The sequence below is a fragment of the Penicillium samsonianum genome (assembly GCF_028829775.1).
Source record: "Penicillium samsonianum strain IBT 33392 chromosome Unknown utg000001l_segment0_segment0, whole genome shotgun sequence".
NCBI lineage: Eukaryota > Fungi > Ascomycota > Eurotiomycetes > Eurotiales > Aspergillaceae > Penicillium > Penicillium samsonianum.
In genome coordinates, this window is record NW_026643259.1 from 2,825,338 (window position 1) to 2,846,649 (window position 21,312).

General features: G+C 49.2%; 7 protein-coding genes across 7 annotated transcripts; 3 read left to right on the plus strand and 4 right to left on the minus strand.

The window, feature by feature from the left end:
- Positions 1-450: 450 nt before the first annotated feature.
- Positions 451-954, minus strand: N7471_001094 (V-type ATPase assembly factor PKR1; the record flags this gene model as incomplete). The annotated part of the gene is made up of 1 exon (XM_057273815.1): positions 451-954. The coding sequence occupies one exon, from the start codon at positions 952-954 to the stop codon at positions 451-453; it is 504 nt and encodes a 167-aa protein (XP_057141994.1).
- Positions 955-2,056: 1,102 nt separating this feature from the next.
- Positions 2,057-3,972, plus strand: N7471_001095 (sugar porter family MFS transporter; the record flags this gene model as incomplete). Its single annotated transcript, XM_057273816.1, has 5 exons — positions 2,057-2,582; positions 2,662-3,134; positions 3,186-3,531; positions 3,587-3,663; positions 3,727-3,972. 5 exons carry the CDS (start codon positions 2,057-2,059, stop codon positions 3,970-3,972), a joined length of 1,668 nt encoding a protein of 555 aa, XP_057141995.1.
- Positions 3,973-4,814: 842 nt separating this feature from the next.
- Positions 4,815-7,447, minus strand: N7471_001096 (uncharacterized protein; the record flags this gene model as incomplete). Its single annotated transcript, XM_057273817.1, has 3 exons — positions 4,815-5,303; positions 5,372-7,069; positions 7,130-7,447. The coding sequence occupies 3 exons, from the start codon at positions 7,445-7,447 to the stop codon at positions 4,815-4,817; spliced, it is 2,505 nt and encodes an 834-aa protein (XP_057141996.1).
- A 530-nt stretch (positions 7,448-7,977) lies between these two features.
- On the minus strand, positions 7,978-10,146 carry N7471_001097 (glycoside hydrolase family 15 protein; the record flags this gene model as incomplete). The annotated part of the gene is made up of 3 exons (XM_057273818.1): positions 7,978-8,190; positions 8,264-8,328; positions 8,382-10,146. 3 exons carry the CDS (start codon positions 10,144-10,146, stop codon positions 7,978-7,980), a joined length of 2,043 nt encoding a protein of 680 aa, XP_057141997.1.
- A 1,042-nt stretch (positions 10,147-11,188) lies between these two features.
- N7471_001098 (putative nucleotide-sugar transporter) lies at positions 11,189-13,043 on the plus strand (the record flags this gene model as incomplete). The annotated part of the gene is made up of 2 exons (XM_057273819.1): positions 11,189-11,638; positions 11,703-13,043. 2 exons carry the CDS (start codon positions 11,189-11,191, stop codon positions 13,041-13,043), a joined length of 1,791 nt encoding a protein of 596 aa, XP_057141998.1.
- A 389-nt stretch (positions 13,044-13,432) lies between these two features.
- On the minus strand, positions 13,433-15,487 carry N7471_001099 (DNA-(apurinic or apyrimidinic site) lyase APN1). Its single transcript, XM_057273820.1, has 5 exons — positions 14,890-15,487; positions 14,793-14,829; positions 14,612-14,731; positions 14,421-14,555; positions 13,433-14,371 (listed from the first exon to the last, which is right to left on the minus strand). Exons 1-5 carry the CDS (start codon positions 15,287-15,289, stop codon positions 13,522-13,524), a joined length of 1,542 nt encoding a protein of 513 aa, XP_057141999.1. The 5' UTR covers positions 15,290-15,487; the 3' UTR covers positions 13,433-13,521.
- A 220-nt stretch (positions 15,488-15,707) lies between these two features.
- Positions 15,708-19,517, plus strand: N7471_001100 (putative checkpoint protein kinase (SldA); the record flags this gene model as incomplete). The annotated part of the gene is made up of 3 exons (XM_057273821.1): positions 15,708-16,697; positions 16,804-17,236; positions 17,290-19,517. The coding sequence occupies 3 exons, from the start codon at positions 15,708-15,710 to the stop codon at positions 19,515-19,517; spliced, it is 3,651 nt and encodes a 1,216-aa protein (XP_057142000.1).
- Between the last annotated feature and the right edge of the window lie 1,795 nt (positions 19,518-21,312).

Genomic DNA, 21,312 nt, shown 5'->3' on the forward strand with positions numbered 1-21,312 from the left:
ATGTTTGGATTGGAGGCAGATCACGTGGGTGTTTTGCTCAAGCTTCAGCTCCACCGGTTCTGTTTACTTTGTTTTATACAGTCGATGGGAGTTGTTTTGGATGTTATTGTTAATGAATGTATTCAGAGAGAAGGAGGATATTAAGCTCCTGCCAGAATCAAAACCAAGCGCGAGCTGCTGTAAACTGCACAATCTACATAGTATGGGGTATCGCTCCGAAACAAACAGACAAGAGGGCATTGCGTATATACGAATCCAAATCCGAAATCAAATCCAGGTCCCAGTCAAGGCATGCAAAAGGTCGACACAGAGTTTGCATCACCATAAACGCGTCCTACGCATTCGTTGAGGAGTCCGGGACCTGGTGAGCATGCAATGTGCAACCGTGTTCCACCGACAGTGTAGATATTTCGAAGCAAGGTGTGTGTATCCTTGAGTGCCAAGTATCCCTCAAGATTTAGTATCATCAACCTTCTCCCACTCGCTATCAGTGCTCCCATACCCAGACCCCTCACCACCAGTGCTGGGTCGCTTCTTAGGATCGCGTGCCGTGGGCAGCAACTCGGACGTTGCACTCCCGGTCGCGACAGCAGCAGACTTGTCATCTGTCTTCTTGGTGACGAGAGTTTCAGTCTCCGTTTCGCTGCCGGCGCTTTCTCTGACAGCGGGACTCTTCCGCGTCTTTGCGTCATCCTCCTCTTGTTTTTGTTTTTCCTTCTCAGCTTCCTGCGCCTGTTGGGCAAGTTGCACCTCGGCAGCGAACCAGTTGATGGACCACCATAGTCCAGCACTGATGATAGATAGGGCGACGAAGTGGAGGCTGTAGGTGGCTAAGAGGAGGGCGAGGAAGATAAGCTGGAGTGCGGCGAAGGTGACGTTGGTCGCGATCAGGAGGGTCGGGGTGGGTCCGGGGGTGAAGATGCTGGACCACAGGTCTTCCATGAAGGAAGCCATTTTCAAAATGAAGTGGGAAATCTGTAGGTTGCAGGTTGAGAGTGGGCGGGGGTACCGGGAACTGGAATCCGTGGGGGGAAAATGGTTACCGGAATGGACACCGCTCAGGTTGGGAAAGTGGATGAAAGGTGGACAACGAATTCCGATTTTTATCAAAAGGTGGAATTTTTTGGAAAATCTATCCGTTCTCCCCCGTGGGGAATCTGGTCTGAATATGTCTGGATATTATCTAGAATGTATTCTACCTATCTTTATTCTTAATTCAGTCAGATGAAGGGATCAGGCCTATGTCTTACACTATACTATAACATGACTACCATCACGGGATAAGATCGGCTCACAGTCACTTGACTTTCCGAAGGCATGTCCGGCCCGAAAATGATAGAGTTCGACTATACCTAGGTACATATGTAACTTCGTATGTTCCAAGGTTGTACTTGGCACCACTGTGATAGGTGATGGGTGAATCCCTGTGAGTGTTTGAACTAGCTATATCAATAGACACAATATAGAAAGGACATAAGCTTATTTCAACTCTGAATAAAGTGAACATGTCTAGGGCTCAAAGCAAAAGTACAATATTACACGGATGAGCCTGTCTTTCATGACTTGATCTATGCCTATTTCGTATGCAAAAGATACCCGGTCTGGCCAGACACAAGATTGCTCTAAGAACCTTATCTCTCAAAGGCCGAGTACAGACCCAAGAGGAAGTTGAAACGTCCCTGAACAATGCCAATAGCCGCTGCCAATTGAAGACGTGCTATTATGTGTCTTCTCCGTGTTTTCCCCACAATCGCAATAGCGCCGATCCTCCCCAAACCCGCCAACCGAACCGTCTACTCCGTCATCTACCCCGACTTGTATCCCACGCCTTTGCCTCATTGGCTTTCCGGACCGGGGACCCCCCGACTTCCTACTGGACCCGATCCACGGAGGGAACAAACCTTGTATACTATCCCGGCTAGGTTACTAGGGAAAATGGGTATAAATATCCCCGGAGTGCCTCCGAGGTAGAGTTGGAATATCAGAGCGTTTTGCCGCTTCGATCAACAAAATCATCTTCTAGTTTCTTCAACTTGTCTCCAAATCTTCTTTCAAAATGGCTGACGATATCCCCGTAACGAAAGAACTATCCCATGATCCAGTGGTAGAAGGCTTCTCTCACCATGCCGACAATATTGCCTCAGACCGCGAGCCCTATGGCCCACCCGGTCTGCGTGGCCTAGCAGCTAACCCATTCGTGGTCCTGTGTGCCGCCTGCTCAACGCTGGGTGGTTTGCTCTTTGGTTACGACCAAGGTGTTGTGTCGGTGATTCTGGTCATGGACCAGTTCTTGACGGAATTCCCGCAGATAGACGAGGGGAACCCAGGCTCGGGCTTTGCGAAAGGATTGTTGACGGCGATGATTGAGCTGGGCGCTTTGATTGGTGCTCTCAACCAGGGCTGGATTGCGGATAAGATCTCGCGACGGTATTCAATTCTCGTCGCGGTTGCTATCTTCACTCTTGGCTCTGTGCTTCAGACTGCTGCCTATGGTTATCCTATGTTGACGGTGGCACGGCTGATTGGTGGTGTCGGAATCGGAATGTTGTCGATGGTTGCACCACTGTACATCTCCGAAATCAGTATGTCTTCCTTTTCGGAGGGGGGTTTTTTTTCCTTCCTCACACATGTGATATCAATGCTTATTCCATCTCCTATTAGGTCCCCCCGAATGCCGTGGAACCCTGTTGGTTATGGAAGAATGGTGTATCGTCCTCGGTATTGTGATTGCCTTTTGGATTACTTATGGCACACGGTACATGGTCGGTGAATGGGCCTGGCGCCTCCCTTTCCTGCTCCAATTGATCCCGGGTTTTGTCCTCGCTGCCGGTGTATACGCTCTTCCATTCTCGCCCCGTTGGCTAGCTTCAAAAGGTCGCGATGAGGAAGCTCTTGACAGTCTTTGCAGACTCCGTTCTCTGCCAGCCTCCGACAGACGCGTTCGCCAGGAACTTATGGATATCCAGGCCGAAGTGCGCTTCCACCAGCAAATGAACAGGGAAAATCACCCAGATTTGCAAGGTGGTGGCACAAAGAACTCCATTCTGCAGGAGCTTTCATCGTGGGCTGATTGCTTCAGGAAGGGCTGCTGGCGTCGGACTCACATCGGTATTGGACTGGGATTCTTCCAACAGGTGAGCTATTTATATGTGGAGATAATCGACGTATGCTAATAATATGGATAGTTCATCGGTATCAACGCTCTTATTTACTACTCTCCAACCCTCTTTGCGACGATGGGTCTCGACAAGAGCATGCAACTTATCATGTCCGGCGTTCTCAACATTGTCCAGTTAGTGGGTGTTACTACCAGTATCTGGACCATGGACGTTGTCGGTCGTCGCAAGTTGCTTCTAGGTGGTGCAGCCCTCATGGCTTTATCCCACATTATTATTGCTGCTTTGGTCGGGATTTACTCGGATGATTGGCCGTCCCACAAAGCAGAAGGGTGGACCAGTGTGGCCTTCCTACTATTCTACATGCTTTCCTTTGGGGCTACCTGGGGTCCTATCCCATGGGCTATGCCTTCTGGTACGTCTCTTTCTCCTTCTATCCTGTTAATAAGCCATCAATCTGACATTTTCAGAAATCTTCCCTTCTTCCCTTCGTGCCAAGGGTGTTGCTCTTTCAACTTGCTCCAACTGGCTCAACAACTTCATCATTGTAAGATTCTCGTTACCATTATTTGGTCGCTCGATGTGTCAAGCATACTAATTACCTCTGTAGGGTCTCATCACCCCGCCTCTCGTCCAAGACACTGGCTACGGTGCTTACGTCTTCTTCGCCGTCTTTTGCTTGCTCGCCGGAGTGTGGACTTACTTCTTTGTGCCAGAAACCAAGGGCCGAACCCTCGAGCAGATGGACCATGTGTTCAAAGACAATTCTAGCGAAGAAGAAAAGGCCAAGAGGCGCGTGATCGAGAACGAGCTGATTCGTGCCCAATATGAGAATGTGCATCGAGAGTTTGCATAAACCAATCTGTCTCACCATAAATATTTCAATTGAACACTAGCGCACTCTCTTCAATACCCATTGTTTCATATTACTTAGCATAAACAAGGAAATCCTACGATATTATGATTACATGTGTGGAAAGCAAATAAATCATCAACCCGACACTTGCCCAGCGTGGCCGATACCTGAACCGAATCGGTGAAAGCTTAAACTTCGTTGCAAGAACGCTACATCGTGGCATACAGTACCTATATGCAGGTATATATGGTTATATTCTGGGGAATTGTCTACAAAGAGAAGTATACTTACAGTGCTGTACCTCACCACATAAAGCGCTTCTATGCATCTGTACCCCTGTAGACCTTTAGTGGCGTCTACCATTATTTCCAGTATCTGTAGCACAATGTACCACTCTCGGTGTTAAGCAATCTCTCAAGTGTAGCATTAGGAGCAAGCTTGCCAATGTTGACCTCGAAGTCAAGGGACATGCGATTTATAACCGTCTTTTTGTCGGTGGGACCGCATTAGGTCATGTCATTGTCATTGAGATCAAAGGCTAGTTGTGCCAAGTATACTTTATCACATTACTATTTGCAGCAGCACTAGAGCTGGACGTTCTACATATTGTATATACCCCCATCGCTACCACGCTACCACTTTGACCCACTTAGTGGCCCCACTCAACACAACCTTAAACTCAAAAAAAAAAAAGTGTCATTCCAAGGTTGACAAACAACTTTAGTGCTAAGCTAAACAGCCATGGTATCTCCCAAGGTCGTAGGTGCAAACTCTCTGTTCCCCCTTAAACGCCGCAAATGGTCCGAACGACTCCTGATATAAGAATGCAAGCCAAGATAAGATCACAAAACACCATGACGCGCCTTGAAAATTGATACCTTTTCATCGTAAAATAGAATCTCCTGTAGCCGGTACCGAATCGGCGAAGCACCCTGTTCTTCGTCGGGTTCGGTGTCATAGTCGCCCGGGTCACTGGAAAGGAGGTCTGTGTCAGCGGCCCCCGAGGCATCGTCGGAATCATCGCTGTCTTCTTCAGATTCGTGGTTGGGGTTGGCCCACACTTCATCCTCATCTTCGCTGTGTGCCGGGGAATGATCAAGCGCCGGATTGTCGTCGAAATCTAGTGGGTTATCGTCATGTCTTGCTTCAAGGATTTGGTAGCATTTGATGTGGAGACCAATGTAGGCGATCTTCAGATCTGGACGTATGCTGACGATGTCCAAAACTTGCAGCGCAAGCTCTTTCAAGTCGCGGTGAACGGTATGGTGAATGTGTGGTAGATACAAAGCACGAAGCTGGGGCATATTCGGCAATCTCTGGAGGAAGAAATGCTGCGGAGTCATCATTAGTACAAGGAGATATGGTCGAAAATATCCAATGCTGGTGGTTAATCTCTTACCCAATCGCGATAATGCATCGCCATTCCCAGCTCTTTCAACTGCGGCATCTTTCCACTTGTGACAAATGATACCATGTCGTGGTTGAACATCCACTTGTGCCATCGCGTGCGCGAATATCCGGCGCCAATTATACGGTCAGTAGCGTCAATCAGCACCTTTCGCAGACTCTGCCTGTGCTTTCGCAGAATGTGCTTGTAAATAGCGTCGATATGCACGGCAGATTCATGACCTGGGGCTTCATGCAAATAAACACTCTCCAGGGTATTCGGAGCGAGCGCATCCTTGATAAACAGTATAAGATAAGGCGAGACAGTGTCCGTGCGAATATGTTTCAAATTTAGTGAATATTCAACTGAGCTGGCGCTTGCTCGACGTTCTGCATCCTGTGGACGTTTTGCCGGCATCGCAGGAGGAGCATACTTCCGACGGAGAGCCCTCCAAAGCTTTTCATGATCCTCGCATCGCATGATGGTGAGAGTAGTCAATCCAGTCCAGTCAACAGCCGGTAGTAGTGTTGGCACAGAAAGAGGTACACGTTCCAGCTCGAGTATTTTGAGGTAAAGTATCTCACCGTCGGGTTTATAGGAGGGTGGCTGTGAGCGGGCACTCCGGTTGGGCACTCCAGAGCTTGGTGGGGACTTTTTGTCCTTGGTGGTGCTAAGAGGCTGCTGCTCGCCACTTGGAGTCAATGGAGCCGCGCTTTCGGTAGAGTTTGGTGACTTGTTTATCGAACCCTCAGATGGCATCGACTTATCTTCAAGGGAGGCAGTTATAGCATTGTCCTGGTTTTTGTCAAGATGCGGCCGTGTCAAGATGCCAAGTACACCATCCGCTCTAGGCCAACTCGTTGAGCCATCAGAGTCCTTCCCACACAGCAGCCACGGACTCATATGGGCCTTTTCAGCAATACCAATTCGGAGTTCGGACAGACGGGGACGTGACCGCTCAATGAGAAGTGCCAGCTCCTCCACATAAGCGGGTTCATCTATGTCAAGAACAGCTACGCTCTTAAGCGGAGGCAGTACTGACAAGGAAGGATGTTCCACATGTTTGTATTTCTGGAAGAGCCTCGTTGCCGCCGCTGACGAACTGCGTAAAGCATTCTCCGAATTGTCATGCCAGCGCACCCAAATGCGCTCCAGGCGACAATCATGTCCTGGCCGATCTGCCAACGACGCAAGCGCCAGCCAAATTTCGCGGACCACTCCAGTCGGCATGTCCCAAACAAAGGCTTCGAGATTCACCATCCGTGCAACTGCTAAGGCGACCAGCGTCCCAAGCATCTTACCCACTTCTTTGGTCACCGAGTATTCTTGTACCCAGCTGAGCGGGCCATTTCCAATAGAGAATGTGCGGGTATACTGTGCATAATGATTGCCTCGTCGCGACCGGAAGCGCACTCCGTTGTTCCCAGGGTCCGGGTCCGGCTGATGATGGAGGTTATCGCAACCACAGTTCGCACAACTATTTTTGATTTGGCCAGACTGAAACAGCGGCAGACGATTGAATACATCCTCGCCCATGACCAATGTGGACAGACCATAAGACAGAGCATCCACCCCCGAGTAGTCATCTGTTGATGGGTTCAGCGACTCGGGCCAGACGATGTCGAAACGGGAGTACATGTGCGGAATGGCTAGGGAATGAAGAGCTGAGCATGTAAGAGCGAGCGAGGTCAGGTCAGTCGTATGGGTCACCTATTGTATACCAGAACTGTTAGCTATCTATTCACGATCTGCGGGGAAGACCGGTGTTACCTCTTTGATGATCTCCTTCAAAATGTCCAAAGGTAAGTCCAGCAGCTGCAGAGGGTTGTTGGCCATTTCCGGTTCTGGGGGGGTTTGATTTGGGCCTTCTGTGCGGGGAGTTGTTGGAGTCGCGTCCTGTTCGAAGGATTGATTCAAGCCCTCTTGCTCCAAGCGCAACTTCCCCAAAGCCAGTGTCAGATTCTGCTTAGCAGCACCTTCAAGCTCCCTTGAAGCAGTGCTTGGGCTGGAAACAAAGTCCTCTTCATCCGACGACAAGGCAAGATCGGCGTTAGGCTTATCAGCCCAATCCAAGCTGGCGCCTGCCATTAGACAAGTGGGGATTGTAAGATCACGGGAGTAGTAAGGCACGATGGGTTGGCGAAGAACATCTCCAGCTAGAAGCTGAAGAGAAACACACCCCGGCAGTTCCTTTGTTCAGATATGTTTGTTTTGCACGAAGACAGTCAAAGATGATAATAAAGAGAATCTGGGGTAGCCACACATGGAGCTCCCGGGTGATCATCTGGTCCATTATGTAAGCATTTGCCTCCACCTGGGTCAGACGTGAAGTTAAAGAATAACTGACCCTTTCATAAATTACATTTAATACAGACCCTCGCAAGCGATGGTCTGTAATTTTGGTAAATTTTGGTACAAAAATGTAAGGGCCGGTTATATGCTATATTGAACTATATTGGCTATGAATTGCAACTGAAATACCGAAAAAGGAACAAAGTTGTATTCTGTTTTCTAACTGTAAGCAAAAATTATAGAATTGCATTAAACAATTTTTTTTTCCAAAAACAACAGTATCATAGTCAGTCTATAACTGCCACCGACTTGAGCGAGAGATGACTCTAGTCACCAACTCGTCCAACTCTTCCCAGATTAATTGCAGCGCTGACACATGCCAGGTGGCTGAAAGCCTGTGGGGAGTTGCCCATCTGCTCACCAGAAATGGCAACTTCTTCAGAAAACATGCCCAGGTGATTCGCGTAGGACAGGATGTTATCAAAGTGCGAAAGTGCGAGTTTCCAGATGTTTGGAATAGGCACATCATATTTGGCAGCCTGGATTTCCAATTCCAGTCCAGGTCAGTATAGTTCAATGTTTCTTATTTGGGGTTGGTTCCATAAAACATACACGAGCCATGGCTTCGACAAGCCAGAAGGTTACCATGATGAAGGCACCCTCACCTCCTGCCATACCTGTGCAGAGTATCAGGACTCATTCCAGAGTTATAGTAAAAAGAGATACCTACCGTCGTTGGCTTTCTCGTGGTCATATCGGAACACCATCTTAGCGCTGGATAGACCCTCCTTCTCGGGGCTTTGCAAAATTCTCTTCAGCGTGCTGATGAATCGCGGATCATTGGGCGCAACGAAGAATACCAAGGGCGCAATCAAGATGGACGCATCCAAGACCTCGCGACTCTCATAACTCTGGCAGAAATGGCCACGCTCTTCGTTGTACCCCTTGGTCATGATTTCATCGTACATCTCGTCACGGACCCTAATCCATTCAAAGCGATCCGGGCATGGCAAGCTAGCACGCTTCTCCGCAAGGCGGATTCCGCGATCCAGGGCCACCCACATCATGATCTTCGAATAGATAAAGTTTTGGATCTGGCCACGCGATTCCCAAATGGACATATCCTTCTGGTTCCGAACACCGACGACGTAGTTGATCATACGCCGGATAGAGTTCCATTGGTCATAGGTGATGGGATTTCCGTGCTTGTTGTACAGGTAGATACTGTCCAACAATTCACCATATATGTCCAGCTGCGTGTGGAAGACGGCAGCATTGCCGATGCGAACAGGCTTGCTGCCTTTGTACCCATCGAGGTGGTCCAGTTCCACCTCGGGGATGTCGTACTCGCCCCGGATAGTGAACATCAGCGGCAAGAAGGGTTTCTTGCTGTTGGGGTCAATGTCTCGCGAAGCATGCGGGAAGACCCGCTCGAAGATGAAGTTGACATACGCCTCCGCTTCTTGGCTGTAGCCCATTTTGAGAAAGACATACAGCGTGAAGGCTGTGTCACGCACCCAGGAATACCGATAATCCCAGTTCCTGGCGCCTCCCACATTTTCTGGGAGCGAGAAGGTGGGCGCCGCGACGATTGCACCCGTCGGTTTGTAGGTCAACAGCTTCAGAATGAGGAGACTGCGCTCGACTGTCTCTCGGTAATGACCACGGAAGGCACACTTGCGTGTCCAATCGGTCCAATAGTCAGAAGTTTCCTCCTCCATTTTCAAGAGGTAGGCTGCCATGGTGGCTGAGCTGGGGACAGCTTTCTCGGGACTGTGCAACACCAGATGAATTGTCTGACCCTCCGACAGACGGATCCAGGCCACGAATCCGCGGCCACGGAGGCCGTCTCGTTCTTCCAGTCTCAAAGACGCCGAGGGGAAACCAAGCTTATCTGGCTCCCGTGAATCGGCAAAGATCTCGAGTTGCAGCCGCTCTGACTCACTCTCGAAGTGGATAGTCTGCAGCCGGTGCTTGAACAAGTCGTCTTCCAGCTTTGCACGGGTGTTGTGCGATTCTCGTGCATAATTAAAAGCTGGGAACAGCTGCACTTGCACTTCCATCGAGCCACGGCTACACTCCAGCTTTCTCACCAGGCCCGAGTGCTGCAGTCCCGACTTGAAGCGATTGGTCCCCGGTTCATTGCAAGGACAGTATCCCGACAACAACCGGGACGACTGAGCACCCTTTTTAGGCGTGACGGGAAAGTAGTCCAGCAATGTCGCGACGCCATCCTCGTTGGTCCACCTGGTTTCAAGCAAGTTCGAGTATGGAAGATACCGCTGCTTGCTGTGAGCATCTACCACCGTCTTGTAGGGCTTCACGGAGAAAAACCCTCCTTTCTTGTCGTCCAGCAGGCTACAGAAAATGGTAGGAGAGTCAAAGACTGGCCAGCACATGTAATCCAAACTACCGGCCTTGCTAATCAGGGCACAGGTGTGCATGTCTCCGATCAGGCCGTAGTCCTCAATAGCATTGTACGCAGGTTCACTCATGGTGGCAACGCGATTGAACCAGCAAGAAATCCGATGCAAGTTCAGAATACCAGTGAAGCTTTTGATGAAGATCAAATGCTATTTTGCAGCATCAAACCAAAGAAGATGGAAGAGAAGAAGGTGGTGAAGAAGAAAAAAATTGAACCCAGATGAGGTAGATGCAATACCTCCCATTGTCACTCATCATCGGAACTTATGGGAGACACCACGACATGATGATGATAATGGTTGGATCTGAGGTCATGGCTATGCCGGGTGGATTTAGGGCTTCTTCTTCATGGGAGATAAACTTGATGAGCTCGACCAGAGACAGATTATCGTTTTCCCAAATAGACTCATCTTGAGACTAGTGAGAATCTGGCCTTTTCTGTCAACAACAGGCCCATATCAATCTCAGGTCACCGAGCCAAGTGAAATGATTAAGGGAGGTTGGACTTCCATACACTGCTCGGAGTCAAGGTCGGAGGTTTCAGTCCACCAATGAGAATCAAAACCAGAGAAGATTCCTTAGCCTTCTCAAACTGCTCAAACCAGTCAATATCGGAAATATTGAAATCCTGAAATCCTGAAATCTCGAAATTATTCCACATATCTTTTTCCCCTTGACCCCGGATCGACCGGACAGCGGAGACCGGTATTAAAATGTGTAACCAATGAGAGTGTTGTTGAAGGGGAAAGGCGAGAAAGGAGAAGAAGAGACCTGAAGGGAAATGAGAAACATCACCGCCCTTCAATTTCCCCAATTTTTGCCATTTCTCTGAATTCCTTTGGACTCATTTTTTGACCTGTTCTCTCATTTTCATTCCTTTTTATTTCATTTTCTTGTTTTGAGCTTTCACTTGGATTTTCCAAGTTAGACTTACTATCAGACTCCTCCCGTCTTTGTTTCTTTGTCAGCATATTCCGCTGCCCAGCTGCCAACTCCCGAGGCTTTTTGCCCTCGTGCACTGTTGTGTGACACTCTTATTCCATCCACGTTAATGGAGATACATCTCAGCTCCGCTCTTTTACTTTCTACCTCGTAACTGTCCCAGTTATTAGAATGGGGCTCTCCGCCGGCACCCACCACCGTCGGCGAAGCTCCATGCTTACCGGGACAGGGCGGGCCTCACAACCAATTTCGACAGAGCGCAATGACACACTCTGGTCGCATGGAGATGGAGGAAATAACAAACGCGAGGAACAAGAACCTCTGACTGCCGAAGATGACACCGATGCGTCCGATATCTTATCCGCTACAGAGACTCTGGAGCTGGACCCGATGAGTTCGGATGATGACCAATATGACGAGGAAACCGGACTCACAACACATCAAAAGCGTCAGCGACGTCGACGGCGAAAGCAGCGCCGCAAGTTGGACGCTCGAATCGCAGACGTCAAGGGCCAAGGTTCTATTCGCGAGATTCTGTCGGACAGAAACGTGGTCAAGAAGCTGCTAATCAACGGCGGGCTGATCTTGCTATGGTATCTCTTCTCGCTGTCCATTTCAATAGTGAGTGGTTCTTTGGCAGTGGTTTTGCAAGTCGAGAAGGAACTGACAATTGTCGTGTTTGCAGTACAACAAATGGATGTTCTCCGAGAGCGATATCGTCTTTCCTTTCCCTCTTTTCACAACGAGCTTGCACATGGCTGTCCAATTCTCTCTCTCCGTTATAATACTCTGGATCTTTCCATCGCTCCGTCCACGACAACCGCCAGGGTCTGCGGCTACATCTCCCATTAATGGCCCCGAAGAACCACAACCTCTCATGTCCAAATTGTTCTACTTCACTCGCCTCGTGCCGTGTGGTGCAGCCACCTCCCTTGACGTTGGACTCGGAAATATGTCCTTGAAGTTCATCTCTCTTACTTTCTTAACCATGTGCAAATCGTCTGCACTTGCCTTCGTCCTGTTATTTGCTTTCCTTTTCCGTCTCGAAACACCTTCAACAAAATTAATCATCATCATTGCCACAATGACAATAGGTGTCGTGATGATGGTCGCTGGAGAGACAGCTTTCAATGCGCTTGGCTTCGCACTCGTCATTGCGTCAGCGTTCTTTTCGGGCTTCCGATGGGGTCTAACACAAATTCTATTGCTTCGCCACCCGGCTACTTCAAATCCATTCTCAACTCTCTTTCTCCTGACTCCTATCATGTTTTTCTCGCTCATCACCATCGCGCTATCTATCGAGGGTCCTCGTGAGATTTACCAAGGATATCTCGCGCTCGCCAACAAACATGGGAACTTATTTGGCTCGTTCCTTCTGATTTTCCCTGGAGTACTTGCATTCTGCATGATTTCCTCCGAGTTTGCGCTTCTAAAGCGTTCCTCGGTTGTCACACTGAGTATCTGCGGTATCTTCAAGGAAGTAGTGACAATCAGCGCAGCAGGCATTATCTTCCACGATAAGCTCACAGCGGTCAATGTGACCGGTTTGATCGTCACTATCAGCAGCATCGCTGCGTACAACTACATGAAAATTGCAGGAATGCGCAGCGAGCTACCGGAAGATGATTCATGGAGTCGCGAGTCGAGTCCTACATCTGACACCGATGAAGGTGAGCATAGCAGTGGCGATCCGGAGGATTATCGTCGAGTTGCCCATCAGGACTCCAGCATCATTAGCCCTGCACCGGGTGGTTACCTCAACGATGATCCCCAATCATCATCGTCCGGTGACCAACGGCGCTCCTTCCGAGTGCGCTCCAGTGGTGCCAGGCGCGGTCTCTCAATTTCGACTTCTATCATTCTAGAAGATGATGGCCTGCCTTCTCCTCTTAAATCAGCACCTGCAACGATCACTACAATGGCTGAGGCAGGGTTCCCTCACTTACATGCCCCTGATCGCGAAGCATCCCCGGGCGTGCAATCGAGCTCGTCTGTTTCGCCCATTCGGAGCCAAAATTTCACCTAGCACTAACATTTCACACTCATTCTTAACTACTCCTCTCTTATCTTCATTTACCTATATTGCACATGCATGTAATGATTTGTTTTCACGTCGCCTATACTCTCTTCGATCTTGGATGGTCTGTGACCTACTCGAAAAGAACCTAGTGTGGCTGTTGGAATCGCATGTCTACTCTCACAGATATGAATTGGTCGAACTCTCGATTGACCAGAACACAATTTCTTATTTCTGTTTGCATGAAAGGGTTGTTCGGATTTTGGCTTTGGCTTATCTGATACCATCAATTGAATTTCTTACTTTCCACAGCTATATAAAGGTTGCATCTTTGCTGGTTTTTATTTGAGACCTTCAAGTGTTGTAGTGATTTTGTACTTCATTATTATTTAGTCCAAAGAATGATGTAGAAAGTACAAAGAAACCCAGCAAGTATTCCTCATCACATTGGCAAACCTATGCTCTGAGCTCAAGAAATAATACATGTCTACTCCTTCGCAGCGCCACCCTTCATCATGTCCATAAGACTCTTCTGTCCCTTGGCCTTTCCAGGTCCCTTCGCTTTCTTTTTCTCGTCCGCCTCGAGCTTACGATCATACTGATCCTGGTGTTTCTCGCGCTCTGCACGACCCTCCTCCGAAAGGCGAGCCTCAAGAGCTCGGAATTCTTCTCCCTCAGGGTCCATACCAATCAGCGACTCAAGTAGTTTGATCTCACCCGCCCACACACCCGGATCGGGAACAGCAGCTGCACCCGCACCAGCAGGTCTCTTGGGACCCTTCTTTGGTTTTTTCTTCTTTTCAGACTCGCTCTCACTGCCATCAGCTGTATCGTCTCCAGTAGCTTCTTTCTGCCCCGGGACACGGTCAATAGGCGTCTCAAGGACCATAGGCAGCCCTTCAAACCGCGACTCGTTCATGACATTGTGGAACGCGCGCAGACCGAGGAACCCCGTGCCGATATTGGCGTGCAGGTCGCGCTTGCTTCCGCGCGGTGCTTTTGAGTCATTGAGGTGCAGAGCTCGGAGGAACTGGATTCCGATTAGTTCGTCGAATTCGTCGAGGAAGGCTTTGAATCCGGCTGGGGATGTCAGGTCGTAGCCGGCGGCAAAGCTGTGGCAGGTGTCGACGCAGATGCCAATGCGGGAGTGATGCTCTTTCGGAATTAGAGCTAGCAAGTCACGGAATTCGGACAGTGCACCGCCAATTGAGTTGCCGTGGCCGCACATTGTTTCCAGGACGGGAATTACGGTCGTCGTTTCATTGATGGCCTGAACTAACATCTCTGCCAGGCGGGAAAGTGCTTCGGGCAGAGGTGTCTGATTGGTACTTCCGGGGCTTGGGGGTGTTAGTATGAGCTGAGGTGGTTGGCAGACGGTCGACTCACTGGAAGTTGTAAAGTGTAATTCCAAGTGCCTCGCACCGGCGCAGATCATCCAGGAAGGAAGTGTATGCTTGCTTGGATTTGACTTTATCGTTTTGAGCCAGATTGACAAGGTATGAGCCATGAGGAAGAACGTGTCTGGGTAGCAGATGTTAGTGATCCATTCGGGTCCAATCAAATAGGGTCATATTCACTTGGCTGCATCATAACCCTTTTCTGCGCAAAGTTTACGGAATTGATCACAATGGTCGTCCTGGAGAGCTGGGTTGTCCCATTTGCGCTGAGACTTCAAGAACAAGGCGAATGCATTTCCTCTAATTGTAATATTAGAATCAATTTCAAACATGGATGAAATTGGAATACCCTCAAACTTACCCAATATTCTCGGTATTATGTATGGAATTAAAGATACCTGCTCGATAAGCATTGAGTTATTATCGAATGGAGAGGATGAGTTATCCAGAACACTGACCTTTTGCAGCACTGACGTGAGCGCCAACGAACATACGGAGACCCTTAGTCCGCGGTGCCAAAGGCATACTCTCGAGTTCTTGGTCTTTCTTAGACTTTCTCGCCGTTTTAGGTTTGACGCCTTCGTTGGACTTCTTAACTGGTCCCTTCTTTTTCTTCTCCTTGGCAGTATCAACCAGGGGTTTGTCGTCAGCCTCTTTTTTCACTGCAGGAGTAGATTCTTCAGCCTCTGACTCTGAGGCTTCTGGAGAAGAGAGTTCTTTCAAATTCGTAGTGGATTTCTGTCGTTTGGATCGTCTGGGTGGCGAGAGCTCAGATGTTCCATTGCTGAGGTTCCGTTTATGGTTGACTTTGGATCCAGAGTCTTCGCACGTTGGCGAGTCAGATTCTTGGCAACACATAGCACTGAAAGTGTCACAGTGTACAAAGTCTCTTGAGCTGGGCGGGTACCCTGATCGAAGACCTGAAGAAGTTGATATTGCCAAGTTTCGTGGATCAAGTTGGGACCCAACACACTCTAAAGACTCACGATGACCGAAATACAGATGAAGTCTGTGATCCTGGAACAAATTAGAGCTTGTAGAATAGCTTAACTTGAGTATTCTATGCTCCGATGCTGTCAGTAGAGTATAACGCAAGGAATCCATGGAAGTACTTACCACGTGACTGTCCCCCTGGCAACAGTCATGTGATGTTTATCGATAACCAAAGAATCTCCTTGCAGCCCCGCCAGAGTTATTGCTTGCCCTCTTTGAACTTTTGGTCGTGGACAGAATCTGGGATCTGTGTGATCTCATCTCATCTGTCATTGTCGCTAACATGGCAGCCTCTGACGAGTTGGTCGATTTCGATATCATCGAAGCACAAAAGGAAAACGTCCAATCACTCCCTGGTGGCCGATCAGCCAGAGAACTCGCCCGGATATTTTCAGCCGGCAGCAACGGCGACAAGATCCCCTCGCCATCGCCAAATGGCACCAGGACCATCAACGATGCTATGCGCCAAGAATTCGAAAGTGAATTGCAGTCGATAGGAGAATCGGACGATCCACTCGATGTTTATGATCGTTATGTCAAATGGACCCTGAACGCATATCCGTCCGCACAAGCGACCACAGAATCCGGTCTTCTCCCCTTATTGGAACGGGCAACGAAGTCATTCCTTTCGTCCTCACACTACAGAAATGACCCTCGGTATCTACGATTATGGCTTCATTATGTGCGACTCTTCTCCGATGCCCCACGCGAAACATTTGCATTCCTTGCGCGTCATCAAATCGGTGAAAGCCTGGCTCTTTTCTATGAGGAATTTGCCGGGTGGCTAGAGGGTGCTGGTCGGTGGTCACAAGCTGATGAGGTGTACAGGCTCGGTATGGATCGTGAGGCGCGACCAGTCGAGAGATTGGCACGGAAGTACAGCGAGTTTCAATTCCGATACGACCAGCGTCCACAAGATACCGGGCCCTCGTCGCCTGCTTTGCCGACTGTCCGTCCCGCGCTGGCCGCCAAGATGAACCCGTTCGCGCCATCAGATGACTCTGCTGACCCGCAAGGTCCACGGCCCTCGCCTCAGACGGGTGGTCCCGCTAAAACCAAGTCCGGAAAGCCTAAGATGGCTATCTTCTCAGATGCTGACTCTGCTGCGCCGGGTCCCGCAACTGGCGGGTCGACAAAAGGATGGGAAAGCATTGGATCGATTCGGGACCGCAAGAAGGAGAATGAAGTGGAGGCAAAGCCATGGGCAGGAGAAACCTTAAAGGTTGGGAAGAAAGCAGCGCCAACACAAAAGATGGCTATCTTCAGGGACGAGGTGAGTTCCCATTTCAGGGTGCCCTTTCCCTCTTCAGACCTCCACATATTTACGATCACAGGACTAATTGCTGGCATGAACCTATGGTGTTTTATTATGTATTCAGTCCAATCCAGATCTTCCTTCCAAAGAACCAATGCCACCCAAAGAAGTACCCGAACATCACGTAAGGGAAGCAATTAACCCGCGGACCGGCCGACGCGAACGTGTATTTGTCGACTTGGAATCTGTATACCCTGACCGCGCCAACCCTGCGCATGAGATGAGTTTCGAAGAGCTCAGGGCGGTCAAGCGTGGCTGGATGGGCAAGAATTGGCGGCAACAAAAGGAGCCCTTGCAACAGATCTCTGGGAATGCAGGCAGTATCGAGTCCCTGCTAGGGAAATCTCATTCGCCAGAGGAATTGCCAGAGCATTTAGGCCAAAATCTCACCACAGCTAGTCACGCTCAATCTCAACATCAAGACGAAGGCCATGGAGGCAAATCTGGCAAAGCGAGTCGTACCAAAATCAAAGGGGAAACAACACAGACACAAACAGGTGAGTTGTATCAGTTTTTCATTTTTGGGCAGATTAAACTCACACCTGTGTAGTCAAAATGAAGTTTGACTCCCCGTCCAATAATAAAAAGGTCCGGCGAAAGAGTACTCGGGAACCGACCATGACCATGCACACTCGTGCAGCGACGGATGAGATCTATAGCATTTTCAATCAGCCATTGAAGGCAGAGACCGAAGATGACGCAGATAGCTTCTGCGGTAGCGATTACGAAGATGACGACTGCGCCAGTACTGAGGATAGTACAGGCACAGGGCACATATCAGCGGCCTCGAGCGACTTTGGAGACGAGGAGACCCAAACGTTCCACAAATCCTACGATGACACCGACTATGCCAACACCACACGAGCTGAGAGCGTCGATGGCGATGGCAGCGATTGGACGGAGTTCAACCCAGATCGTGATATCCCGGATATTGAAAATGCTGAAGTCACCTCACATTCTGTCGTTAGTAATGGAGAGGAAGGTAGCTCGACACAAGGAACACCGGAGAGGAAAGTATTCATACCAGAAATGCCCGAGGACTATGCTCCTCCATGGGGGACCTACCGTGACCCTGCGATCATGGCCCAGAACCGCCTTCCCTTTATGACACCTATCGTGGAGCGAACGGAATCCATTCCTTCTCTGACAGCCGCTCGAAACAGCATTTATAACGCGAAAACACCTTCGAAGCCTCGATCACCGGCTGGTAACCTTTTGCTTTCCAGTCCACTGGGGACAAATACGCCATACCAAGGAGATCATACTATTGCGTCTACGGCTGATGTACCATTCAGTCCCGTGGCCTTCAAGGCCCTCGCGCCCAAGCTCCGGAGACGGGAACCGATAATTAGGGATGCGCAGTGCAATCCGACTGACAAGGGCATTCGCAACACAATTCTCAATTCCCTGGAAAAACCACTTGCGACGTACACGGGTTATCATGGTCATGTTGATGATAGCAACTATGCTTCGATGATCCAGAAATTCGTCAAAACTAACACCAGACGATCAAAGAGTGGCGGGGATGACGCATCTGACACTCCTATCCTCGAATTTCCAGGAGCGGAGCGAAGCTACATTATCAGACGTGAGCTAGGAGCCGGTGCATATGCCCCCGTTTATCTCGCCGAGAGTGTCGACAGTCTTGAATCCTACGACTCCGACTCCGATGATAGCACAAGCCCTAACGGCAAAACTTCCCAACTGAGAAAGTCAAACGCTTATGAGACTCCCCGGTTCCCCTTCGAAGCAGTCAAGGTCGAAAATGGACCATCAAGCGCGTGGGAGTTTTACATGATTCGCACAGCTTATAGCCGTCTACGACAATCTACGGATCATTCTCGCGCCACCGATAGCATTGTTCGCGCACACGAACTGCATGTCCATCAACGTGAAAGTTTCCTGGTGGAAGATTATCGAGGACAAGGCACCATACTCGACCTCGTCAACATCGTCCGCAATGAAGCCATCAACCCCAACCATACTTCTGAAGGCGGTCTCGAGGAGGCCCTAGCAATGTTCTTCTCCGTCGAGCTATTCCGCACTGTCGAAGCACTCCACGCCAACGGCGTCCTCCACGGTGACATCAAAGCCGACAACTGCCTCGTCCGCCTAGACGACCACAATCCCAATGAACCACCCTCCAAGGCCCTCTCCCTGCTCGACCTTGATGCCGATGAAAGCGCCTTCGATCCCCGCGAAAGCATCCACTACTCCCCAAGCGGCTCCCACGGCTGGCAACAAAAGGGCCTAGCCCTGATCGACTTCGGCCGCAGCATCGACATGCAAGCCTTCTCGCCAGCCGTGCAATTCATCGCTGACTGGGAAACCGGTGCGCACGAGTGCAACGAGATCCGCGAGATGCGCCCCTGGACCCACCATATCGATCTATACGGTATTGCCGGCGTGATCCATGTCCTGTTATTCGGCAAATACATCGAATCCACCGCCATCGACGGCAACAACGAAAACGCATCATCCCGCACCTATCGCATCCGCGAGTCTCTGAAACGATACTGGGACCGTGAACTCTGGGCGGGTGTCTTCGATCTCTTGCTGAACCCCGGCGCCGAGCGCTGGCAGCGCATCGAGCGCGAGAACGGAGTCGATGCAGGTCTGTCATCTGCGCCTATTCTACCTGTCTTGCATTCCATGCGGCATGTTCGCCGCGGCATGGAGGAGTGGCTCCTTGCCAATGCCGAGAAAAAGGGTCTTGCTCTTCAAATTCGGAAAATTGAAGTTCTGCTTGCTGAGCGGAAGAAGAAATTGGAGAAGTGATTGTTTTTTTCCGCTTCTTGTTGTGTTGAATTCCCCATTGCAGATATCTTTATAACTTATACCCCCCATCTTCTTCTCATGTTAGCTGTTGCTTGTTACTCTTCTTCTGGTTTACTATTGTTTGTTGATATGTTTGTCTGATCTGTAGATAATATCTGATATTGATTCTTTATTACATTAAGGCTAGCTATTCATTGATTATCCAAGGATCTTGAGTTCGTCTTGCTCACTTCTGTTGGAAACTTGCGCAAGTAATGTAAGTATAACAAACCAAGGGTGAACGGACGAAACTAGAGCTTACCTAGCTAGTATAGATGGGACCTAAGGCCGGTCAAGCCTGGTATAAAAGAGCAAGCATAATTCGTATGTGTTTCAAGCGAGAGGCGGTCTATCCACTGCCAAGTGCACATTGAGAATCTGTGATAAAAGTGCAGCCCGGCAAGAATTAGGGGATCTGCTCGAGTAGCCAGGTACAAAGTCACGAGGTAATCGGTAACCTACAACCGAAAAAACAAGATGAAAATGGAAAAGATGATAATTCAATTGGCGGATCAGTTCGATCAAACAAAGCCATTGCTCTAAAAGATCAACCCTCGCAGAAGAAAGATAAATCAGGAAAAAAATAGATAAAACGGCCAAACTCTCACAAGCTCCAGAGGAAGATCACAAAGATCCAGCAAAAAAAGGCTCTGAAAAAAAAAAGACAGACATCCATACGCCATGAGACGCAGAAGAGGCAAGAAAAAAGACCGGAGAAAAAGACACGCGATTATCCGGATGCAAACCCAATAAGGCTCGCCACAAGGGGAATCATGGAGCGCGAGCTGAATCAAATCGAGAATCGAAAGCATGGGGTAAATCGTGAATCACCAATCAAGAAGTGCAATTATCCGGGAAATCAGCTTCAAGATTGAGATCATGAGATGCGAATTAAGAAGAAATGGGGATCGCTGGCAAAAGAAAACCAAACACCTCGCTTGCGTATCAGGGATGTCGTTGGTCAACTGCAATATTCATGCGCGTTCGTTTCGTTTCAGTTCGTCTATGTACTTGCATATGTATCGTTGCACATTCGCTTTTAGGGGGGTTTGCCATCTATGTTGACTGACGAGGGTCAACATAGAGGCAGGGAGTCGTTTCCATGTGTGACGGGTAATTCGAAAGGCGACCACTGTCAGGTCGGGTCGCATCTCCAAAATAACATGATCGGAAAGGCATGTTGTACCATGTAGGAGATGCAGTGGATGAACGACTAGACAAGGTCTGAGAAAAGAAGATAAAAGAGATATGTAAGGAACGTGGGCCGCAAAAATAGCGAACGGTTGCTGATTGCTGACAGCAGATGTGGGTTTTCGGTTGTTTTCAACTTTTTTTTGTGTGTTTGGGTTATTTTGTTCGAGGTGAAAGCCCCGTTGGAAGAAAAGGAAATGAGGTTGGGAGTGAATGAATGATGAAACTGTGCTAGTTTCACGAGTAAAAGGTGCGAAACACAACCACACACACATACAAGGTGGTTGTTGTTACGAGACAAACGAGGTCAATGTTCGTAGGCAGGTAACCAACAGCCAGATGCCGATGTACTGTGCGGGTTTCGACCAAATGAAAAGCGGAAAGACCCATCACTTTTTTTGGATTTTTTTGTCGTTAGGTGGTTCGGTATTGCGATTTTTTGAGGGTTGAGCGTGAGGGAAACGTTCAAACGTATCGTTACAGTCGTGGATGGTGTAGCTGTCGTTAAAAGGCTGGAAATGCAAGGGCCGTACCAGGGCCCTGTCGGTATCTCGTTCAAGTCATA